The 18,427-nt window shown below is 46.4% G+C and overlaps 1 protein-coding gene across 1 annotated transcript; it reads left to right on the top strand.

Annotated features, from left to right (window-relative positions):
- Nucleotides 1-326: 326 nt before the first annotated feature.
- Nucleotides 327-18,427, top strand: NPHS2 (NPHS2 stomatin family member, podocin). The gene is made up of 8 exons (XM_033151301.1): nucleotides 327-765; nucleotides 5,118-5,221; nucleotides 6,714-6,786; nucleotides 9,734-9,816; nucleotides 13,923-14,126; nucleotides 15,005-15,060; nucleotides 16,516-16,594; nucleotides 17,954-18,427. Exons 1-8 carry the CDS (start codon nucleotides 477-479, stop codon nucleotides 18,224-18,226), a joined length of 1,161 nt encoding a protein of 386 aa, XP_033007192.1. The 5' UTR covers nucleotides 327-476; the 3' UTR covers nucleotides 18,227-18,427.

Below are 18,427 nucleotides of genomic sequence, written 5' to 3'. Positions count from 1 at the left end.
AATATATGATTTCATAATGAATTAGATTCAAGGCTGTGGAAGCATGTTTGGCAGTTTAGCTCTTGTTTTGAGAGACCCACCTCTTTTTTTTAATCTACACTGTCGTGTTTTGCTAATTTTTTAAATAATTCTATTTTTTTAAATGATTCTATTGTCGTAACTCACCCTGGGACCTTACGGTGAAGGGCAGGTAAAAAAGTCTTATACATAAATACTGTATACCACAATGCATTGATACTAATGTACAGCAGGATCCTCTCATTTTAGTCACAGCATACGATGACACAACCACCCTGCTCAAATTTGTGACTGATTTCACAGTCCAGTAGCTCCAGTGGCGCAAATAAACATCCTCCTCCTGGGTAATGGCTTTCCCCTCTCTCTGGCCCTCCCTTTTGGACAGGATAAATGGCCAGGCAGCACAGTCTCCCACATCCTCAGTGAAGAGTTGTTTTTCCTTAGCACAGGCTCCCTAAATGAGGGCAGAAAAGAAGCCACAGAGCTCTTCTAGGGAGCACCGTGGGAGAAGCAGAGAGCAGGCCATTCAAGATGGCAGGAAGAAGGACAAAGTGGAACACAGCCAGAAAACTAGCAAAGAGAGGCAGCAGGAGTTCAGCAGAAGGAAGAGGGGAAAGGAGACCCAGAGTAGCCTTCAGGCAGACAACCAAGTCCACACTTCCACAGTAGTGGATGTGGATGATGTCGTGTCATTTGAGGAGGAAATGGAGGTGATGGCGCTGCTTGAAAGCGAGAAGCAGGAGGAAGGTAAGAGGGCAAGTAGTTAAAGGGCAATGCAAGAGCACGGGGAGCTCAAAGGGGCTCCGGGACGACCCCGCTGAGCTTTTCTTACTCTGCCAGAGTTTGAATCTACTGTGTCCTGTTGTTGTTGTTTAGTCGTGTCCAACTCTTTATGACCCCATGGACCAGAGCACGCCAGGCACTCCTGTCTTCCACTGCCTCCTGCAGTTTGGTCAAACTCATGTTGGTAGCTTCGAGAACACTGTCCAACCATCTTGTCCTCTGTCGTCCCCTTCTCCTTGTGCCCTCAATCTTTCCCAACCTCAGGGTCTTTTCCAGGGAGTCTTCTCTTCTCATAAGGTGGCCAAAGTATTGGAGCCTCAGCTTCAGCATCTGTTCTTCCAGTGAGCACTCAGGGCTGATTTCTTTAAGAATGGATAGGTTTGATCTTCTTGCAGTCCATGGGACTCTCAAGAGTCTCTGGCACCATAATTCAAAAGCATCAATTCTTCAGCGATCAGCCTTCTTTATGGTCCAGCTCTCACTTCCATACATTACTACTGGGAAAACCATAGCTTTAACTATACAGACCTTTGTCGGCAAGGTGATGTCTCTGCTTTTTAAGATGCTGTCTAGGTTTGTCATTGCTTTTCTCCCAAGAAGCAGGCATCTTTTAATTTCATGACTGCTGTCACCATCTGCAGTGATCATGGAACCCAGGAAAGTAAAATCTCTCACTGCCTCCATTTCTTCCCCTTCTATTTGCCAGGAGGTGATGGGACCAGTGGCCATGATCTTGGTTTTTTGATGTTGAGCTTCAGACCGTATTTTGCGCTCTCCTCTTTCACCCTCATTAAAAGGTTAATTCCTCCTCACTTTCTGCCATCAAGGTTGTGTCAGCATATCTGAGGTTGTTGATATTACCCGGGCCCAAATAATAGTCTGAAGAAGGCTGCGGCTGCATAAGGTGGCCACTTAGGTTTCGCCCCCCCCCCAAAAGGTAGGAAATGCATCACCAAAAAGGGGGCACAAATATGCACCAAGTGCGAATATAATATTGGCATGTAGATGTGCATTTAGAAATAACTGCCATAATTTAAATTTGGTACATAGCGGAGAAGACTAGATCAGGTAGCAATTGTTGGTGGGGAACTTCAGGGCTAGCTCACCTTTCTAATGGTGCTTTAATTTCAAAACCAAACCTGGAGCTGGGACCCTTGCACATACAGGGCACCTTCAAATAGAGGGCTATCCTCTCACAAGCCTTCCAACAGAGGATTGTCTTCTGTAAAGTAGGATACGTGACCATAGTACCAACAAGAGTGGCCTCCATCATCTTATTGTGTCTCCCCAGTAAGATTAAAGGTAACAACAATGCCATCACATTCCATTTATGCAAGGGTCCCACATATAGTAGCTAAGTGGAGTGTGAGTGTATAAAATAGACATGCACTCACCAGGGAGACTGGAGAAGCTGTCGTCCTCAGACATCTTGCTCCCTGACAAGCTGCATATTGTTTTACTTTCAAGGCACCTTGACTTGAGGCCAGCAAAGCCAGAGTGTTTTTTTTTTAATTGAAGACAAACAGACACAGAAGCAAGCAACTTGCAGGGGGTGGAAATGCAACACAGAAACTATCCAAGTACACTTCGAATTGTTCAAAGCATCTCCTGTGAATGCAAATTAGAGCCATTTTTAAATGGTAGGTCAGAAGTCAAATCTCCCAGTGGAGTTGCCCAGGTGTGAAAATAGGAAGGAGGGGGGCTCATGTATGGATTCTACCGTGACATGTGAACTTGAATGCAGGACTGCTTGGATCCACCTTGCGGGGCTTGCTCCAGGTTCGAGTTGGCTCCATGCAAAGCACCCTCTGGCAAGATCCCTTTTCCATTGCTTCTGAGTCTGTTTGTTCTGCCTTTTTAAGTTCCTGCTGATGTAGTGCTGCTCTGAGGCATTGTGGGAAAATTAAATGGCAGCAAGACATAACTGCCCAGGCCTGATCAGAACACTGGATAACATTTACCGCAGGGCTTAGATCAGGCATTTGTGGTAGCAGCTGCCCAAGGATGCCAGGTGCTGACACCAGCCCTCCCTGCCATCTGGCTGTCTGTGATTAAGCTTAGCAAAACACGTAAGGAAAGGCTATTCTAGCAAGCAAGATTGGCAGGAAGCCCACGCAAGTCCCAAACTATACAATCAGGCCTCACAACACCAGGCTTCAGAAAGGAATAGGAAGCTGCTAGCTACCTAGCTCAGTTGTCTACACTGGCTGGCAGCATCTCTCTGAGGTTTCGACGTTGGGATCTCTCCGAGCCTCACAATCTCGAACCTTCTGCATTCAAAGCAGATGCTCTACCACCTAATTCTGGCCTTCCTCAGATAAGGGATGCTGCTGTGCTATGGTTTCCGTAGACATCTGGCTGTCCACCATGTTAAACAGAATGCTTTTACTGTATTACTTCTGTTGCTCTGTGTTTGTTCTGGTTTCTCTTTCGAAGCCCCCAAACCCATCATGCTCCAGTTCTGGTCTCTTGGGAAGCGCAAGCAGGAATTCCAATACTGATCTTTAAAAGAACACTTGCAGATCCCCCAAAATCCAGGGATAATTCATATGGTCCCTCTCAAACGTTAATGTTAAGTTTCTCTGGGATTATCAGAATTTCTGTCAGGGAGGGTTGCCTGGTCTCAGGAGAGGTCTAGCCAGAATCTAAGGGATTCTATATTGTTTTCTCATTGGGTTTAGATGTTTTGGCACTCACTCTGCCACACTGTACCCATTGGCCATACCTGGTGGCACCAGTTGGCTCTTTCCTCAACCAGGTAGGTGCCATCCTCCACATTATCTTTTACCCTGCCAATCTGCCAGTTGCTACTTCCTTCATCTCCTTCAAGAGACCAGACAATCCTAGGTCATCTGGACTTCCTTTGTTGAATTACTTTCCTAAAAGAACTACAAAGGACTGGGTCCTGACAGTCACCCATCTTGTATTAATATTATATTTCTGTCCTGATACTCCTCCAAGTTGCTTAGGAATGGTGTATATGACTCCCACTCCCAATTTTATCCTAACAACCCTGTGGTCTCCCCATTCCTAGTCCGATACTTTTAACCAATTCACCACACTGGCCTCAGGTGACAGTGGAACTTGGAACAGGGCTCCCACAGCAAATCTTCAAGTCTGGGTGGGCAGTACGTATGAAATTCATATGTATAGGCAGGGCTGGCCCACACATGAGGTAACCATCTCAGGTGGCAGAATTCACAGGGGTAGCAGATCCCGATCTAGATCTTTCTTCCCTCCTTGTTCCTGATGTAGATCTTCACTCATCCCTTCTTCCCTGGCAGGGAGGGAGCTGCCATTTTGTGGTTCGCCTCAGGTGCTGAAATGTATTGGGCCAGCCCTGGTAACAGGTTTGACCCTCCAAAGACTGAGATGGAGCTAGCATTTAACACTTTCCAGATTAGCCTGCAGGTTCTGGAGCTCTGCTATCATAAAGCTTTTGAGACGTCCGTACAGTTCAAGTTGGGTGTTTGGGTTATATATCAGGTTCCCACCAGAGTAAATCACAGCTGGTGGTTTGGGTAACACATCAACTTCCCACAAGAGCAAAAGACTGAGAAATATTTGGCAACAAAGATAACTTCCAAAGCTAGCCAGACTCCTTATTCAAGGTGTCAGCATGAGATCGGCAAAAGCTCACCTAGAAGGTAACAATTCTCACACAGTGATGTTTTGGCATAAATAGGCATGAGAAACTACCATTTTATAGACTAAATATAATTAAAGGCCTAGGCCAATAGGATTTTCCTGGGCTTTATCTGGGCATTTGCAGAGCAATTGCTGGCCACTATCTTATTTCTTTTGACATGACATCTTCCACAACACGATAATGCATGCCCTTAGTGGAACAAAAGAGGCCATGCGCCATTTGCTTGGTAGTGGCTCCCTTTGTATGCTGTGGAATCAGCAACACACCCACCCATTTAAAATTTGCAGCACCCATCACTAAGTGGTGTGGTGAGTGGGCATAATTTGGCACATGTTTAAGAATCCAGTGCAGGATTGGCTATTAGAGTAAATAAATAATGTATAGAGGCGGCAACGAAAAGCCTCCAACTTTACATAAGGGTTAATGAATAATTCTTAGTGTGCGAATAGAGCTGTTATCAGACATAAAGTGGTTCCCGTGGAAGCTGGGCATTTTATCTCAATTCTTTCTCCATGTTTCTACCCTTTTTCCAAAATAGCCTGAGCCAGTCAGGCTACATTCAACCTCAATATTTATTGAGCATCTGATTTGTCCAATGACACAAACAGGTTTCCATCTATGGGAAAGATGCTGTTCCATCACCTACTCTTTATCTGTTCCCCTGTAGGTACAAAGTCTCCAGGCCTGGGCATTTGTGAGTGGCTTCTTGTCCTTCTTTCTCTCCTCTTCCTCATAGTCACGTTCCCCATTTCCATCTGGTTCTGCATGAAGGTAAGTCATTGGGGCTGTTGCACATGCAGGAACTATAATTTAGCAATGTCCAGAGTTTGCATACAGGCCCAGACAGAAGACCAAACATCTCTGCTATGTGTACGACTCAATGCGAATGAGGTCTTACAAAGGTGCTGTGTAGGTAGGCTAAACAAGTAGTTCCAAATTGATGTGAGCGAAGCATCCATACATAGACCTCAGATGACACTAAACACTAATTCTTCCAGCAATTGAAATCTGAATACCAAAGTCTTCACAAAGCAAAGCAGTCTCCCTCATCTATTTTATCATGTTCTAAATTACCGATATTGTGAATAAAAGTACTACTGCCCACCTGTCTTCTTTCACCTCAAGGTGCATTTTAAGTAGAGTAATTACTGCTACTTGGAGGCAGAGATAATGACAATTAATTTTGCTTCCGTTTCATTTATATGCCCAAGATCTGCTAGAATTGTTCTCATTTGTAATCGTTTCTCCTTTCAGATGTAGTAGCTATTCTACACCACCTTACATAAAAAGGGTACTTTGGAATAATCTTTAACGGGTAGGCTGAAAGAGCTTACCTTAGAACATAGCTGTCAACTTTTCCCTTTTCTTGCGAGGAATCCTGTTCGGAATAAGGGAATTTCCCTTTAAAAAAAGGGAAAAGTTGACAGCTATGCCTTAGAAATAATGCTACTAACGTTCATTCAGCTTTCTTCTGCATTTTCCTTCTGAGTTTAAAAAAGTGAAGAGAATAAAATAAGCTGGCAGAATGCCTGAAGATAAAAGGATGTACCTTTAATAGGCTGTGCAGAAGGGTGGATTTTTGCAAGGTGGAGTTTGTCCTTCAGGAGTGCAATTAATTGTAGTTGCCACGATTCCCCTTTCTGTGCAACTTATAAACATTCCTTCAGCTGGCTTGAATTGCAGGGGAAAAGGTAGCATGTAGGTGTAGACTGTAGCAAACACTTGCAGACACTCCCACAATTAGACATGAGGCATAACAATGTTTGGTTCCTTCCATTGCTGGCCCCTTCAGACAGCCAAGGGCCAGAACCTCTGTGTATGGTGCTTTTAAGAAACTGAAGCCAGAAACAGAGCAAGTGAATCTCTTAATCCTCAGTCACAAACACTGGTGGCCAGTTGGCGGCCCCTTTAGCCTCACATGCTACACCGATCCATACCCTACAATGAAAGAATGCGCCTTCCCCTCCCCCCCCAAAAAAAAAATCCTGGGGAAAGTAGTTTGTTAAGGATTCTAGGAATTGCATTGCACTTCCCAGGATTCTCGGGGGAAAGTCATGCACTTGAAATTTGCTTGAAATGCACGGTGGCTGTGAAACAGAAGATGATTCTTCCCACTCAACAAAGGCCCATCATCACTTTACATTTGCCGCAGCAGGTGGCACCAGGTATTTCCATTCTCGTGGGCTTTTAGAGCAGAGGTTTCCACTCGGTACGTAGTTCTGCTTTATCTTACAGATTCCCACCATCCATTTTTCCATGACAGATTGTACGGGAGTATGAAAGAGCCATTTTGTTTCGATTTGGACGCCTTCTTCGCGGAAGGCCCAGAGGCCCTGGTAAGTATAGAACTATCAGCCTTTCAGGAAGCCTCAGGTTATGTACCAGCTGGGGAAGTTCTGGGGAACCAAATAAAGGGAAAGGGAAAGGTACCCCTGACAGTTAAGTCCAGTCGCGAACGACTGGGGTTGTGGCACTCATCTCGCTCTACAGGCCGAGGGAGATGGCGTTTGTCCACTTCTGCAGTTTATCTGGGTCATGTGGCCAGCATGACTAAGCCGCTTCTGGCAAAGCCAGAGCAGTGCACAGAAACACCATTTACCTTCCTGCCAGAGCGGTACCTATTTATCTACTTGCATTGGTGTGCTTTTGAACTGGTAGGTTGGCAGGAGCTGGGACCAAGCAATGGGAGCTCACCTCGTCACAGGGCCTCAAACCGTCGACCTTCCAATTGGCAAGTCCAAGCGGCACAGTGGTTTAAACCACAGTGCCACCCACATCCCTCCAGGGAGCCCAATACCTTCCTCCAAACCGCTCTGCTTGGCTCTTGGAAGTCTTTCCAGGCAATGCCTCTTCCTTATCTGCACCTTCTGACCCCAGGCTGTGCCCTTCAGTAGCTGTGCGCCACCTACCTCTGCAATTGCTATTGCTTGCTTGCTTGCTTGGAGAGATGTGTGTGGGTGTGCACAGACCTCTCTGATATTTGAACAGCAGGCTACATTTCAGTGAGGCAAACTTCGGAATCCCACCTGCTGCTCTGCCCATTTTTGCCCATTAGGATATGCAGCCCTCAGGCTGGAATAGGTTCCCTGCCCCCATTACATGTCATTGCACATGGTAGCCTGCATGCGGATTGCATTATTGGTGCTCAAGAAGCTGAACTTAAGATTTAGATGGACCCTCCCCATGGCTGAGCTGAGAAACAATTGCCTGTGTAGTTTTGTACAGATATACCACGAGCATTGTGTGAAGGAAAGGTACTGTCCCCTCTCCTCCAGGTTCACATACTGGTCTTTGTTAAATTCTCTACCTGGTAAGCTGAAGCGCACATCAGTTAGTAAAGCTTTATGATTATGGCTACTTCAGATGTTCATTACCTTTCATCCGCATTTGTGGAGGAATGAGAGAAGAGGTGCCCCATGTATATATGTAGACTCAGGCAGGGGAAATGCAACAAGCTGGTGATACCAGGCAGCTGCAGGAAGGGACAGGTGAGGAGGGCACGGGTTAGGGAGAGTGCTTGGATGAAGAGACCAGGCAGGACAGACGATGCCCAGGCAGTAATGTGAGCCCATTATGGGACCCATGAAACCACTAGGGGCAAATAACACTCATTATAAGTATAAGAAATAGGACAATCATGACTCAGGATTGTTAGATGAATGAGAAAGAGAATTTTGCTGCATGAGACATAATTGCAAGGAGATCAAAGTTATCAGCATTTACCCCACGTGCTGGAAAAATAAACAGCTTTAGGTTCCTTTGAACAAGTGACAGAGGCCAGAAAGTTTGTCAGAACATCTCCCCATTGTTCCTGTTCAGGTTTGTAGTACTTCAGAAACCTATTTGAACAGAAACAGCAGCAAAACTAAAATGACTGTGTCTGTGTATACAGTCATACCTCATGTTATGGCCCCTGCAGGTTACATTTTTTCAGGTTGCGCTCCACTTCGAACCCGGAAGTACCGGAACGGGTTACTTCTGGGTTTTGGCACTCGCGCATGCACAGAAACACTAAATCGTGCATGCGCAGAAGCAGCAAATTGCGTCACACGCGTGCGCAGACACAGCACTGCGGGATACGAATGCTGCGGGTTGCGGACGTGCCTCCGTCACAGATTACGTCCGTAACCCGAGCGACCACTGTACATGTATGATCTCTCTCTCTCTCTGTCACACACACATTCAGATGTAAAAATTGGGGTTTGTCTTTTGCTGCAAGAATCCCCTAAGTCCATGGTCGGTCAGAGAAGAATGGATGGAGGCAGGATCCAGTGGAAAGCAAGACAGATATTTACCGTATTTTTCTGTTGCAACAAAGTTCCCTCCCCTCCTACCAAGGAGGGAGAGACCCTGATCAAAAGTGTGCAGGAACCTGTAAATACTTTTGACACTGCCCAACCCCCTTAGCCAAAGACCACCCCAAAATTATAATACATACATCATAGGAGGTGGTCTACAGCAGAAATCCTGTCTGCCAGGCAGGGCCGTCTCGTCATAGATGCTGGGTGGCAGCATACCGAGCGCCCCCCCCAACCTGCCCCCGCGCCAGCGGGCAGGCTGCAAGCCAGCCGCCCTCCAGAGCCCCAGCTGGAGTGCTGGGAAGGGCGTACAAAGCCCCGCACCGCTCCAGCGCCACGCCCCTCATCCCCCGCTCGCCCACCCCCCTCCCGAGGGGCAGCCAGCACAGGAGGGAGGCGCGCGGAGAGGCGACATGCGGGGGGTGCCGAGGGATCGTTGTGCCACGGCGGCCGATCCCTTTAAGACGGCCCTGCTGCCAGGATACTTGATAATGGTCACTGATTGCATTACCTGGGCAGCCTGGCCATTCTTTTGTGATGGTTAATACTTCAGTTCCTGAATCCAGGTCACTGGCTAACCCTATTCATACACAAATATGCCCTTAAGACAGGATGCGTAAGCAAAAAGACAATGGGAAGGCTTTCCCCATTTGCCTCCCTTACTGCAGAGGAATATTTGAGGTCATTGGGAGAGTCAAAACGGCATCAGGATTGCCATGTGCAAACAGATGGTTTATATATATTTTTAGATATGTGTGCATTTATGAATATTTATTCTATATTTGAGACCTTAGAATTCTTATAACAACACACACCTCTGTTCTACATCGTCAGCTTCCAAAAGAGCACTGGTGCCTAACTAAAAAGGCTGGATGCTCTACCTATTCAGTCCAGGCCTATTACCTTTTGCATTAAGAAATGTGAGTTTTCTTCTTTATCTACACCATCCAGCTTGCAAGTACTACTGTTCTCTTTCTCCTAACAGGATTATTCCTTTTCCTACCATGTTTGGACACCTACCACAAAATAGACCTCCGCCTCAAAACCTTAGAGATCCCTTTCTATGAGGTAAGAGAGACACAGTCTGCCCCTTCTCTTTGAGCTTGTTTGCAGGAGACAAATGCAACAGAAGATTACTTAGATTCACCATTCCAATTAATTAAGAAGCCCCTGGTTCAAATCTCACATTGTTTTTAAGCAAGCCATTTTGACTCAGCCTCACCCCCAGCCCCACAATAATTATACTGCCCTACCTAACAGGACAGTTGTAGGAATACGTAACGTAAAGGAAGGTTGTAGATCAGTGACAGAATATCTGCTTTGCATGCAGAACATCCCAGGTTCATTCCCTGCATCTCCAGCAAAGGTTAGGAATCTACACAGTCTGGAATCCTGGAGAGCTGCTACCAGTCAGTGTAGACAATATTGAGCTAGAATAGATGAACCAATGGTCTGACTCTGCACAAGGCAGTTTCCTATGCTTTGAGCATTCTAAGGTGCTAAATAGGTGTTAATCATTATTTCTTCAGTTGTTGGAATTGGGTTAGCTCCACTTGATGTTTATTTGTTAATACAGTAGTACCTCGGTTTAGGAACTTAATCCGTTCCAGAAGTCCGTTAAACCAAAACTGTTCTTAAACCAAGTCACACTTTCCATAATGAGCCCTCCCGCCGCCGGTGCCCTTCCACCGTTCGGATTCCGTTCTTAAACCAAGGTAAAGTTCTCAAACCAAGACACTATTTCCGGTTTTGTGGAATTTGTAAACCAAATTGTTCTTAAACCGGGCTGTTCTTAAACCAAGGTACCACTGTACCGTATTGGCCCGAATATAAGTTGCTCCTGATTATAAGCCGCACCTTTAAAATTCAAAGGGGGGGGGAGAAAAAAGACAATACCCCAATATAAGCCACTCCCTTAAAATTCCGCAGGCACTCACACCCATTCTGTTTTACCTTATGTCTGTTTCAGCAGCATTATCGTAAAAGCCCATTTTTGTAAGGTTGCGAATTTAAGCCACACTTTCAACTTTTCACAGTTGGAATTTGGAAAAAAAGTGAGGCTTATATTTAGGCCAATACGGTACGTAGAAACAGCTCAGTCCAGCCCAGGGGTCAGCAACCTTTTTCAGTCGTGGGCCAGTCCACCATCCCTCAGACCATGTGGGGGGGCCGGACTATATTTTTTGGGGGGAAATGAACAAATTCCTATGCCCCACAAATAACCCAGAGATGCACTTTAAATAAAAGGACACATTCTATTCATTGTAAAAACATGCTGATTCCTTTTTTTTTTTAACAGAATTTATTGACATTTTCATAATATAACACAAACCCAACCCCACACCTACAAATACCAAAACAAATACATATACACATAATGTCAGGATTCTTCTTCTTATCTATATACTTTACAAAAAAAAAAAAATTCTAGTTCTGAATCTTGACGTTTGACTTCCCCCGCCTATACACCTTCGGTTTTAAATCAATATACTATTATCTTAACAACTTTTCTCTATAAAAAATTTAACTTTACTTAAAAAGAAAAAACACCATTGTCTTAATCTTTGCGTTATAGCCTAAATCTTAACCAAGTATTCTTATAGCTAAACTTATTTCTTCTATCCTTTATCATGCTGCTTATAACTTAAAATTCAATATCTCCTTACTTATTTAAAATAAACTTGTAATTAACAGACTTCACACTCCGATTTCGGATACCATGGCAGACCATTCAGATTATACATTTAAGGCTTCAACCCACTCCCCCTCTGTCCATTGTCTTTTTCTGTTTTTCTCCACAGTCAAATCTCCCATTGTCTTCCTCTGAGTGTCCACAGATCCAGGCAGCGTCCACATCAAACCCAGCATCGAGCCTCAGGGCGTTCCACATCTCCATTCTGGGCGATTCTTTTGCTCCTTCTCCTTGTAAAAATCTTAATTCCATGTCCCTTGCCCCCGAGCTGCCACCTCGGGGTCTGGATATTGTAAATTTTCCTGTTTCAGGTTCCTTTTCCATTCGCCCAGCCATTTCCGACCATCCTCCAAGCGCCCCTCCCAGCTCTTTGCCAAGGCTTGATTCCATTGTGTAGAACTTTTGAAAAGCCTCCTCTGTGGAAAGTACATCCTTTTTATGAATAATTCCACTCAAGACCTGTAGTTTCCGATTAAGCAATTCCATCTGCAAAATAGTAAGCATTTCCTCATCCCTTAAATCAGAGTTCGATGCCAATGCGATCGCAAAGTCCAGCATTTTGAGAGAGAGGGTGAGTATCAGATTTCAGTTCCTGTCTCTTCCTTCCTTTGTCTCAATTTTTCCCACGACAAACCAAGTCGCCGCCATTTCTCCGAAGCCGGAGTATAAAGACCAAAACTTCAAACGGAGATATTTTTTCCCCAATTAACCCCCGAAGGGAGATCTCAACAGACTCAGTTTTCAAATTCCAAGTACTTTCTATAATTGTTGTAGCAGCAGTCACTTAAAGGGTTAATCTCTTTCACCACTCGAAGGGAGGGAGGCGGGCTGCCTTTCTTCTTTCCCCCAGAGCATTCCAGGAATACAAAGAGTCAGTCAATTACTCACAGCCTCTGGGTTCTTATCAGCTCCTTGATGACAGGTAGAACTTAGACGCTCATCACAGGCTTTGCCGCCGCATTTTCATCCCGGTTGGGGCATGTCCCCTATAGCCCGGCTCCGTAGTCCCTTCACCCCCACTCCCCCTTTACAGGGGGCGCGGGGGAAGGGTTCGGAGCCACAACGGGCACAGCCGGGGAGCCCAGGGCACGGGACGCTCTTCCCGCACCCCAACCGGAGCCCCGCTATGCGGCTGCAGGGCTCCTGACCCCCGGGATGAACTGGGTGCTTCGCAGCCGAAGCAACCCACGACCACCCATAATGGCGTCAGCCGCCGGAAATTCCAAAAACATGCTGATTCCTGGACAGTCCGCGGGCTGGATTGAGAAGGCGATTGGGCCGGATCCAGCCCCCGGGCCTTAGGTTGCCTACCCCTGGTCCAGCCCATGGCTGCAATCAGATTTCCTGTCATTTTCCCATTGACAAAACTGTACTTTATTGTTATAGATTTGGGGGGACCCTCCAAAAAAAACAAAACCCCTTGGAATGAATAAATGCTAGGATTTTGATTAATTGGGATATGGATTAAAGTACAAGCTGCAGAGCCATGCCAGACAAGGAATTCCTGGGCTGGCTTATACAAAACAGCCTGGCTGACTTAGTGAAGAACAGAAGGTGTTGGTGGGCCACTGGAGAATGAGATGTTACCAAAGTGATGGGTGGGTGGGTGTTTGAGGGGACAGGAAAAGGGATTTTTGAGCAAGGGTTGCTGGGAACGAAAAGCAGGAATAAGAGCTGAGATCCATCTTTGGAGGAGGCTGACTGCAGGGCTGGCTACAGAGATGCCTTGTGCTACAGGTCAGGGCCACACTGCTGTGGGGTACAAACCCCTCTTGAAATGACTGTGCAGTAAGATCTGGGCTCCCTCCATGCAGACTGAAGGTGTAAATAGGTGAATAAACCATATTCCTTAAAGCCACAACAGTCTCTGCTGCGTCTTCAATTCTCCAAAGGACACAGACCCTGGGTGAGTGCCTGGGACCCCATGGGTTCTGGCCACCACCAGCCAGTGTGGTGTAGTGGTTAAGAGTGGTATACTTGTAATCTGGGGAACCAGGTTCGCGTCTCCGCTCCTCCATATGCAGCTGCTGGGTGACCTTGGGCTAGTCACACTTCTTTGAAGTCTCTCAGCCCCACTCACCTCACAGAGTGTTTGTTGTGGGGGAGGAAGGGAAAGGAGAATGATAGCCGCTTTGAGTCTCCTTCGGGTAGTGAAAAGCGGGATATCAAATCCAAACTCTTCCTCTTCTCTTCTACTCGGCAGAGAGAGGGGCAGGCACCCAGCTTTTGTAACATTCTATTGCAGGGGTCAGTAAGGTTTACCTCGCCTGGGCCACTTAACTCCAGCAGAGATCCCTCTGTGGGCCAGTACGCGCGGCTGCGATTTCTGGCGCCGTCCCCACACCGCACTGCGCCCGTTTAGTGTAGCATGCCGGGACTTGTCAGTTAAACGAACCCCTGTGGGCCGCTTGTGGCCCATGGGCCTTAGGTTGCTGACCCCTGTTCTATTGGATGGTCACACAATGCTTTCTGCTTGCCCTAGACCATAACCAAAGACATGGCAAGTCTAGAAATAGATACCATCTGTTACTATCGAATGGAGAATGCCACACTCGTCATGACCACCCTTGTCAACCACTCGAAGGCAATCCAGCTGCTAGTGCAGACCATCGCGAAGCGCTTTCTGGCACAACGGTCGCTCACAGACATTCTGATGGAGAGGAAGAGCATTAGCCAGGAGATAAAGGTGGGTGGGGTTGAGGGTTGGCTATAGCTCTGTACAGAGGGCATGGTGGGAGGCTTGCCCAGTGGCTGCTACAAGCAGAACTGGGGGACTGGTATGGTAAGCAATGAAAGGACACGCGTGAAGTGCTACTTGCTACTGGGCAGCTCCTCCTTCCTGAAAGTGGCTTTTCAGTACGTAAACTCAGAACTGCCTTGCAAGATCCACCTAGGGCAGCATTTCCTTTTAAAAAACAACAACAGGTAACCAGACACTATACTGCCTCCAAACATAGGGTTGCCAACTGACCAGGTGAACCAGCTTACCGTGGTCTCCTGCACCTTTAAGAAGAGCTTGACTTGCAGAAAGCGATGCTTTTAATAGCATGGTGATAAATGTACTATTTTGTGAACGGCACATTGTCTTAGCCTGCTCTGGTTGATAGGGAGAGACAATTTTATAAATATAAGATTAACTGCATGCCCTTTTAGTGAAGTGAGTGGCTAGAGAGGCCTTTTTCTCCCTCTCACAGTAGACCTTTAAGGGGCCCAATAAATGATTGGCAGTTAGGTTTGGGGCAGACAAAACAGACTTTGCTCCAGTTTAGGTACCGGTAACTTTAGAAAGGAAGCTGACTAATTTAATTAATTAAGGATTGACCTATAAACAGCTGGTAGCCAAGACGGAGGAAAGGGAACCTTTTAAAAAAAGCTGTAATCCTTTATTGAACAGATCTGTGCTCACCTAACTCAGGGTAGCTTTACACTTGGTTTGCATCAAGGAGAAAGCCATCACTACTAGAGCACTTCTCACTAGAAATGTTAGGACACCGCTGTTTTTGCATTTTTAAGTTGCTCATCCATCATATAAAGCTGCTGCCAATAAGACACTTTTTTTTGCAGGTGGCTGTGGACGCCATCACCTGTCAGTGGGGGATCAAGGTGGAAAGGACAGAAATGTAGGTATGAAATGTGAGATCTGCGGAAATAATTAGGTGACAAAATATCAGGAGAGGGGTCTCTGAGACCTTTCACTATTGTTAATGAGTATAATCAGTTTTGGTTATTTCTCCCCTTGCACAATCCCTAGGCATAGAGGTCACCCTGGTACAAGCCACCATTTGGTGGGCCTCCTTTATCCTTTTGGTGCTACCTCTCGCAGGGGCACAGCTAGCTCTTCGGCCATCTGTTTTGACATGGCTGTGGGTGAAAAGGGTTGATTTCAATGACCACTAATCTAAGAGGAGCTACTTAGTTAAAAACTGGCAGCTCAGCCCAGAAAGTCTACAGCTGACCAGCTCTCCATTTGTTTAGAGTCACCTTGGACTAAACCTTTGAGTAGCTCCCATTTTGCTATGATGTCCTCAAGGCAAGGGTGTCTGAGAGACTTTCTCCTTGCCAGGTGGCAATTGGCTGCACAGCCCCACCAAGAGTGGGGAAGGGAGGGCTCTGGCCAATCATCCCTTCTGGTGCCTTGGATGTCTTCTCACTGATCACAGTGAGGGCAGAATAAGGATTGCCTCCTGTCCTGATCCCAACGTGACATTGAATCAGTTTGGCGCCATCCAGAAAAGGCAGTTGTGAACCACATGAATTGCTCAGCCTTCCTGGTCTTGTCAGTTTTCCGCTGCTTCTGCAATCTTGCTGGGGAAGTGGAACAGGATGGAAAAAGCTAAGGTTTTATTGGGTTGGTGGGAGCCAGAGTCCAGCAACAGTGGGAGGGCAACAGGTTCCTTATTCCAGAGCTATGGGAAGTGTTTGTGCATATATGCAGCCATGAAGGACATCCTAGGGCAATTTAAAACTTCTTCAGGGCATCCCTACAACAATGGCAAATGTCCCCTTTCCTAACAGAACAAATGAGAACGAATCTGTCACAGGGATACATCCCACTGCCAATGTAAATGTCGCTAGAGTTGCTAACAAATGAGTAGGCCCACTCAGGAGTGGCAATGAGAGGGATATTCAGCCAGTGACTGGCTTGACAGCTGGCACCCAGGACAAAGGTCCCATTTAACCTGTTAACTAGCTGCCCAGTCGGTCAGCCAACCATGTAGGCATGGTTACAGCCAGCACTCATTCCCCCCTCATGTAGTACAAAGTTTCTTTCCTGAGCTAAATGGTTGTGCTAACCACAGTGGCTATGTTCCCCCTCCACCATCAGAAGCAGTGTGCCTCTCCATACCAGCTGCTGGGAATCACAGGTTGGCAGAGTGCTGCCATGCTCAGGTCCTGCTTGCTGTCTTCCCACAGGCATCTGGTTGGCCCTGTGAGAACAGGGTGCTGGACTAGATAGGCCACTGGTCTGATCCAGCAGCCAGGCTCTTCTTGTGTTCTTAAACAGAAAATCATTTACGTAGTCTCCAGTTTAGGTCTGCAGTCCCAGATTTCATTAACAACTGTGTTTATTTCAGTAAAGACGTGCGGTTGCCAACGGAGCTTCAGGAGTCACTGGCTGCACAAGCAGAAGCCCAGAGGCAGGCCAAAGTGAGGGTAAGGCAATACATTGACACAGTATGTTTTTATTACTGGAAGCTATGGGCAGGAGGGAGCTATGGGAGAGAGATGCTTCCCTCCCAAGCTTGCTTCTCTTCAGGTCTAATCAGACAATCGTTGGCCATGGTTCTGCCTGTATCTCACAGCACATGGGAGTGAGTCACTGGTCAAAACTAATTCTGTTGGTTATCCAGCTTTTGTTAATCTAAAGCAGGTACCCCCAAACTGGGCCCTCCAGATGTTTTGGGACTACAACTCCCATCATCCCTAGCTAACAGGTCCAGTGGTCAGGGATGATGGGAACTGTAGTCCCAAAACATCTGGAGGGCCCAGTTTGGGGGTGCCTGATCTAAAGCATGAGCCCTTCTTGTTTGCACTAGTTAATTTATAGGTACTTGATGTAAATTCATTTCCTTTGGCTGGAAACCTAAGAGATGGAGGAGGTACAACATGAAGGCTGTTTGGGAGCTACACTGGAAAATGGAAGCTCCCGACTGTTTCAATTCTACGCAGCGCAAGATTGAAATACATTTCTTCCACACTAACCCTGCATGCTTTCCTTTGGGCTGTCAGAAACAAAATGGAAATGGGGAGGTGAAGCGATAAGTGGCACCCAGCAAAATATCACCCCGTGTAACACACTTCAAAACATCCAATAAAGTCAGGCAAAATGTGACTTTATATTGACTTTTCTTCCCTTAATGGATTATCCAGATATTGGGAAAATCCAAATCCATTGACAGGGGAGTATGGGCTGCCACTTGAATAAGATATTGTCTGGATGCTGTCCCTTATAAGCCAGTTGTTCCCCTATGGTAGGAATTAATTACAAGTTGCTTTTCATTACCCCCCCCCCCCCACCATTTTTTTTAAATAGGAAAACTGCTATTTTACTATTTAAAAAAAAATGCAAGGAAATAAGTCACTTATCCCTGCCCTCCTTAGACTGGGAACAAATGCTGACTAGTAAGAGGAAGTTACCCCAGGAAGAAACAAAGGCCCGGAACCTGCACATAATTATCTAATTAACACTGGAGGGCTTTTACTCAGTTGAACTTGCTTCTGAGGAAACATTAGAGGTGGTTTTTGGCCTTGAGGGTGAGCATTCAATGCAGCACAATTTTAAGTGCTGTGCAGAACCTGTTTTCGTTTTACTTCTAGCTGACAAATAGTGTTGCTCAACAACACTGAAGGGCACCATTATGGAAGGAAGGAACAAAGTTTTACTCAGGGTAGACCCATTGAGATTAAGGGACACATCAATGTTAGTCCCATTAATTTCAAGGGGTCTACTCTGCGTAAACCTTTGTTGCCTCCTGTCCCAAAGGAAGATCTTCTAAATATCTTGTGTTCTAGGTCATAGCTGCCGAAGGAGAAAAGGCCGCTTCCGAATCTCTGAAGGTGGCAGCTGAGGTGCTTTCTCATACACCAGCCGCCCTCCAGCTCCGCTACCTCCACATGTTGCAAAGCCTGTCTGCAGAGAAGCCGTCCACCTTTATTCTTCCTTTCCCCCTCGACCTCATGAACCCTTCATCAGTAGACAACCTGAAATCCACAGGCTGCAACCGCTCTTCAGATATCGCCAGCAACCCAGACGCTCCAAAGGCGAAGGATTCCCCCATGTTGTAGGACTGAACTAGGAAAGCTCAGGCACCAGGTGCAGCATCTAGGCCTCTCTGTCTAGCTCCTCAGGCCATAACCCATTGCCTAGTCCAAAATTCGTACCCGCCTGCTTTGCACCCTCCTGAAGTGTTTTTGCCTGGCTGAAATGTGCCCTTGAACTCACCTGGATAGAGGATAAGAGAGGGGATGTTAGTCTTTGTAGGAACT

The sequence above is a fragment of the Lacerta agilis genome, chromosome 6 (genome assembly GCF_009819535.1).
Source record: "Lacerta agilis isolate rLacAgi1 chromosome 6, rLacAgi1.pri, whole genome shotgun sequence".
In the NCBI taxonomy this organism is placed as follows: domain Eukaryota; kingdom Metazoa; phylum Chordata; class Lepidosauria; order Squamata; family Lacertidae; genus Lacerta; species Lacerta agilis.
Note: the sequence above shows the minus strand (reverse complement) of the source record. Positions and strands in the feature narration are given on the sequence as shown.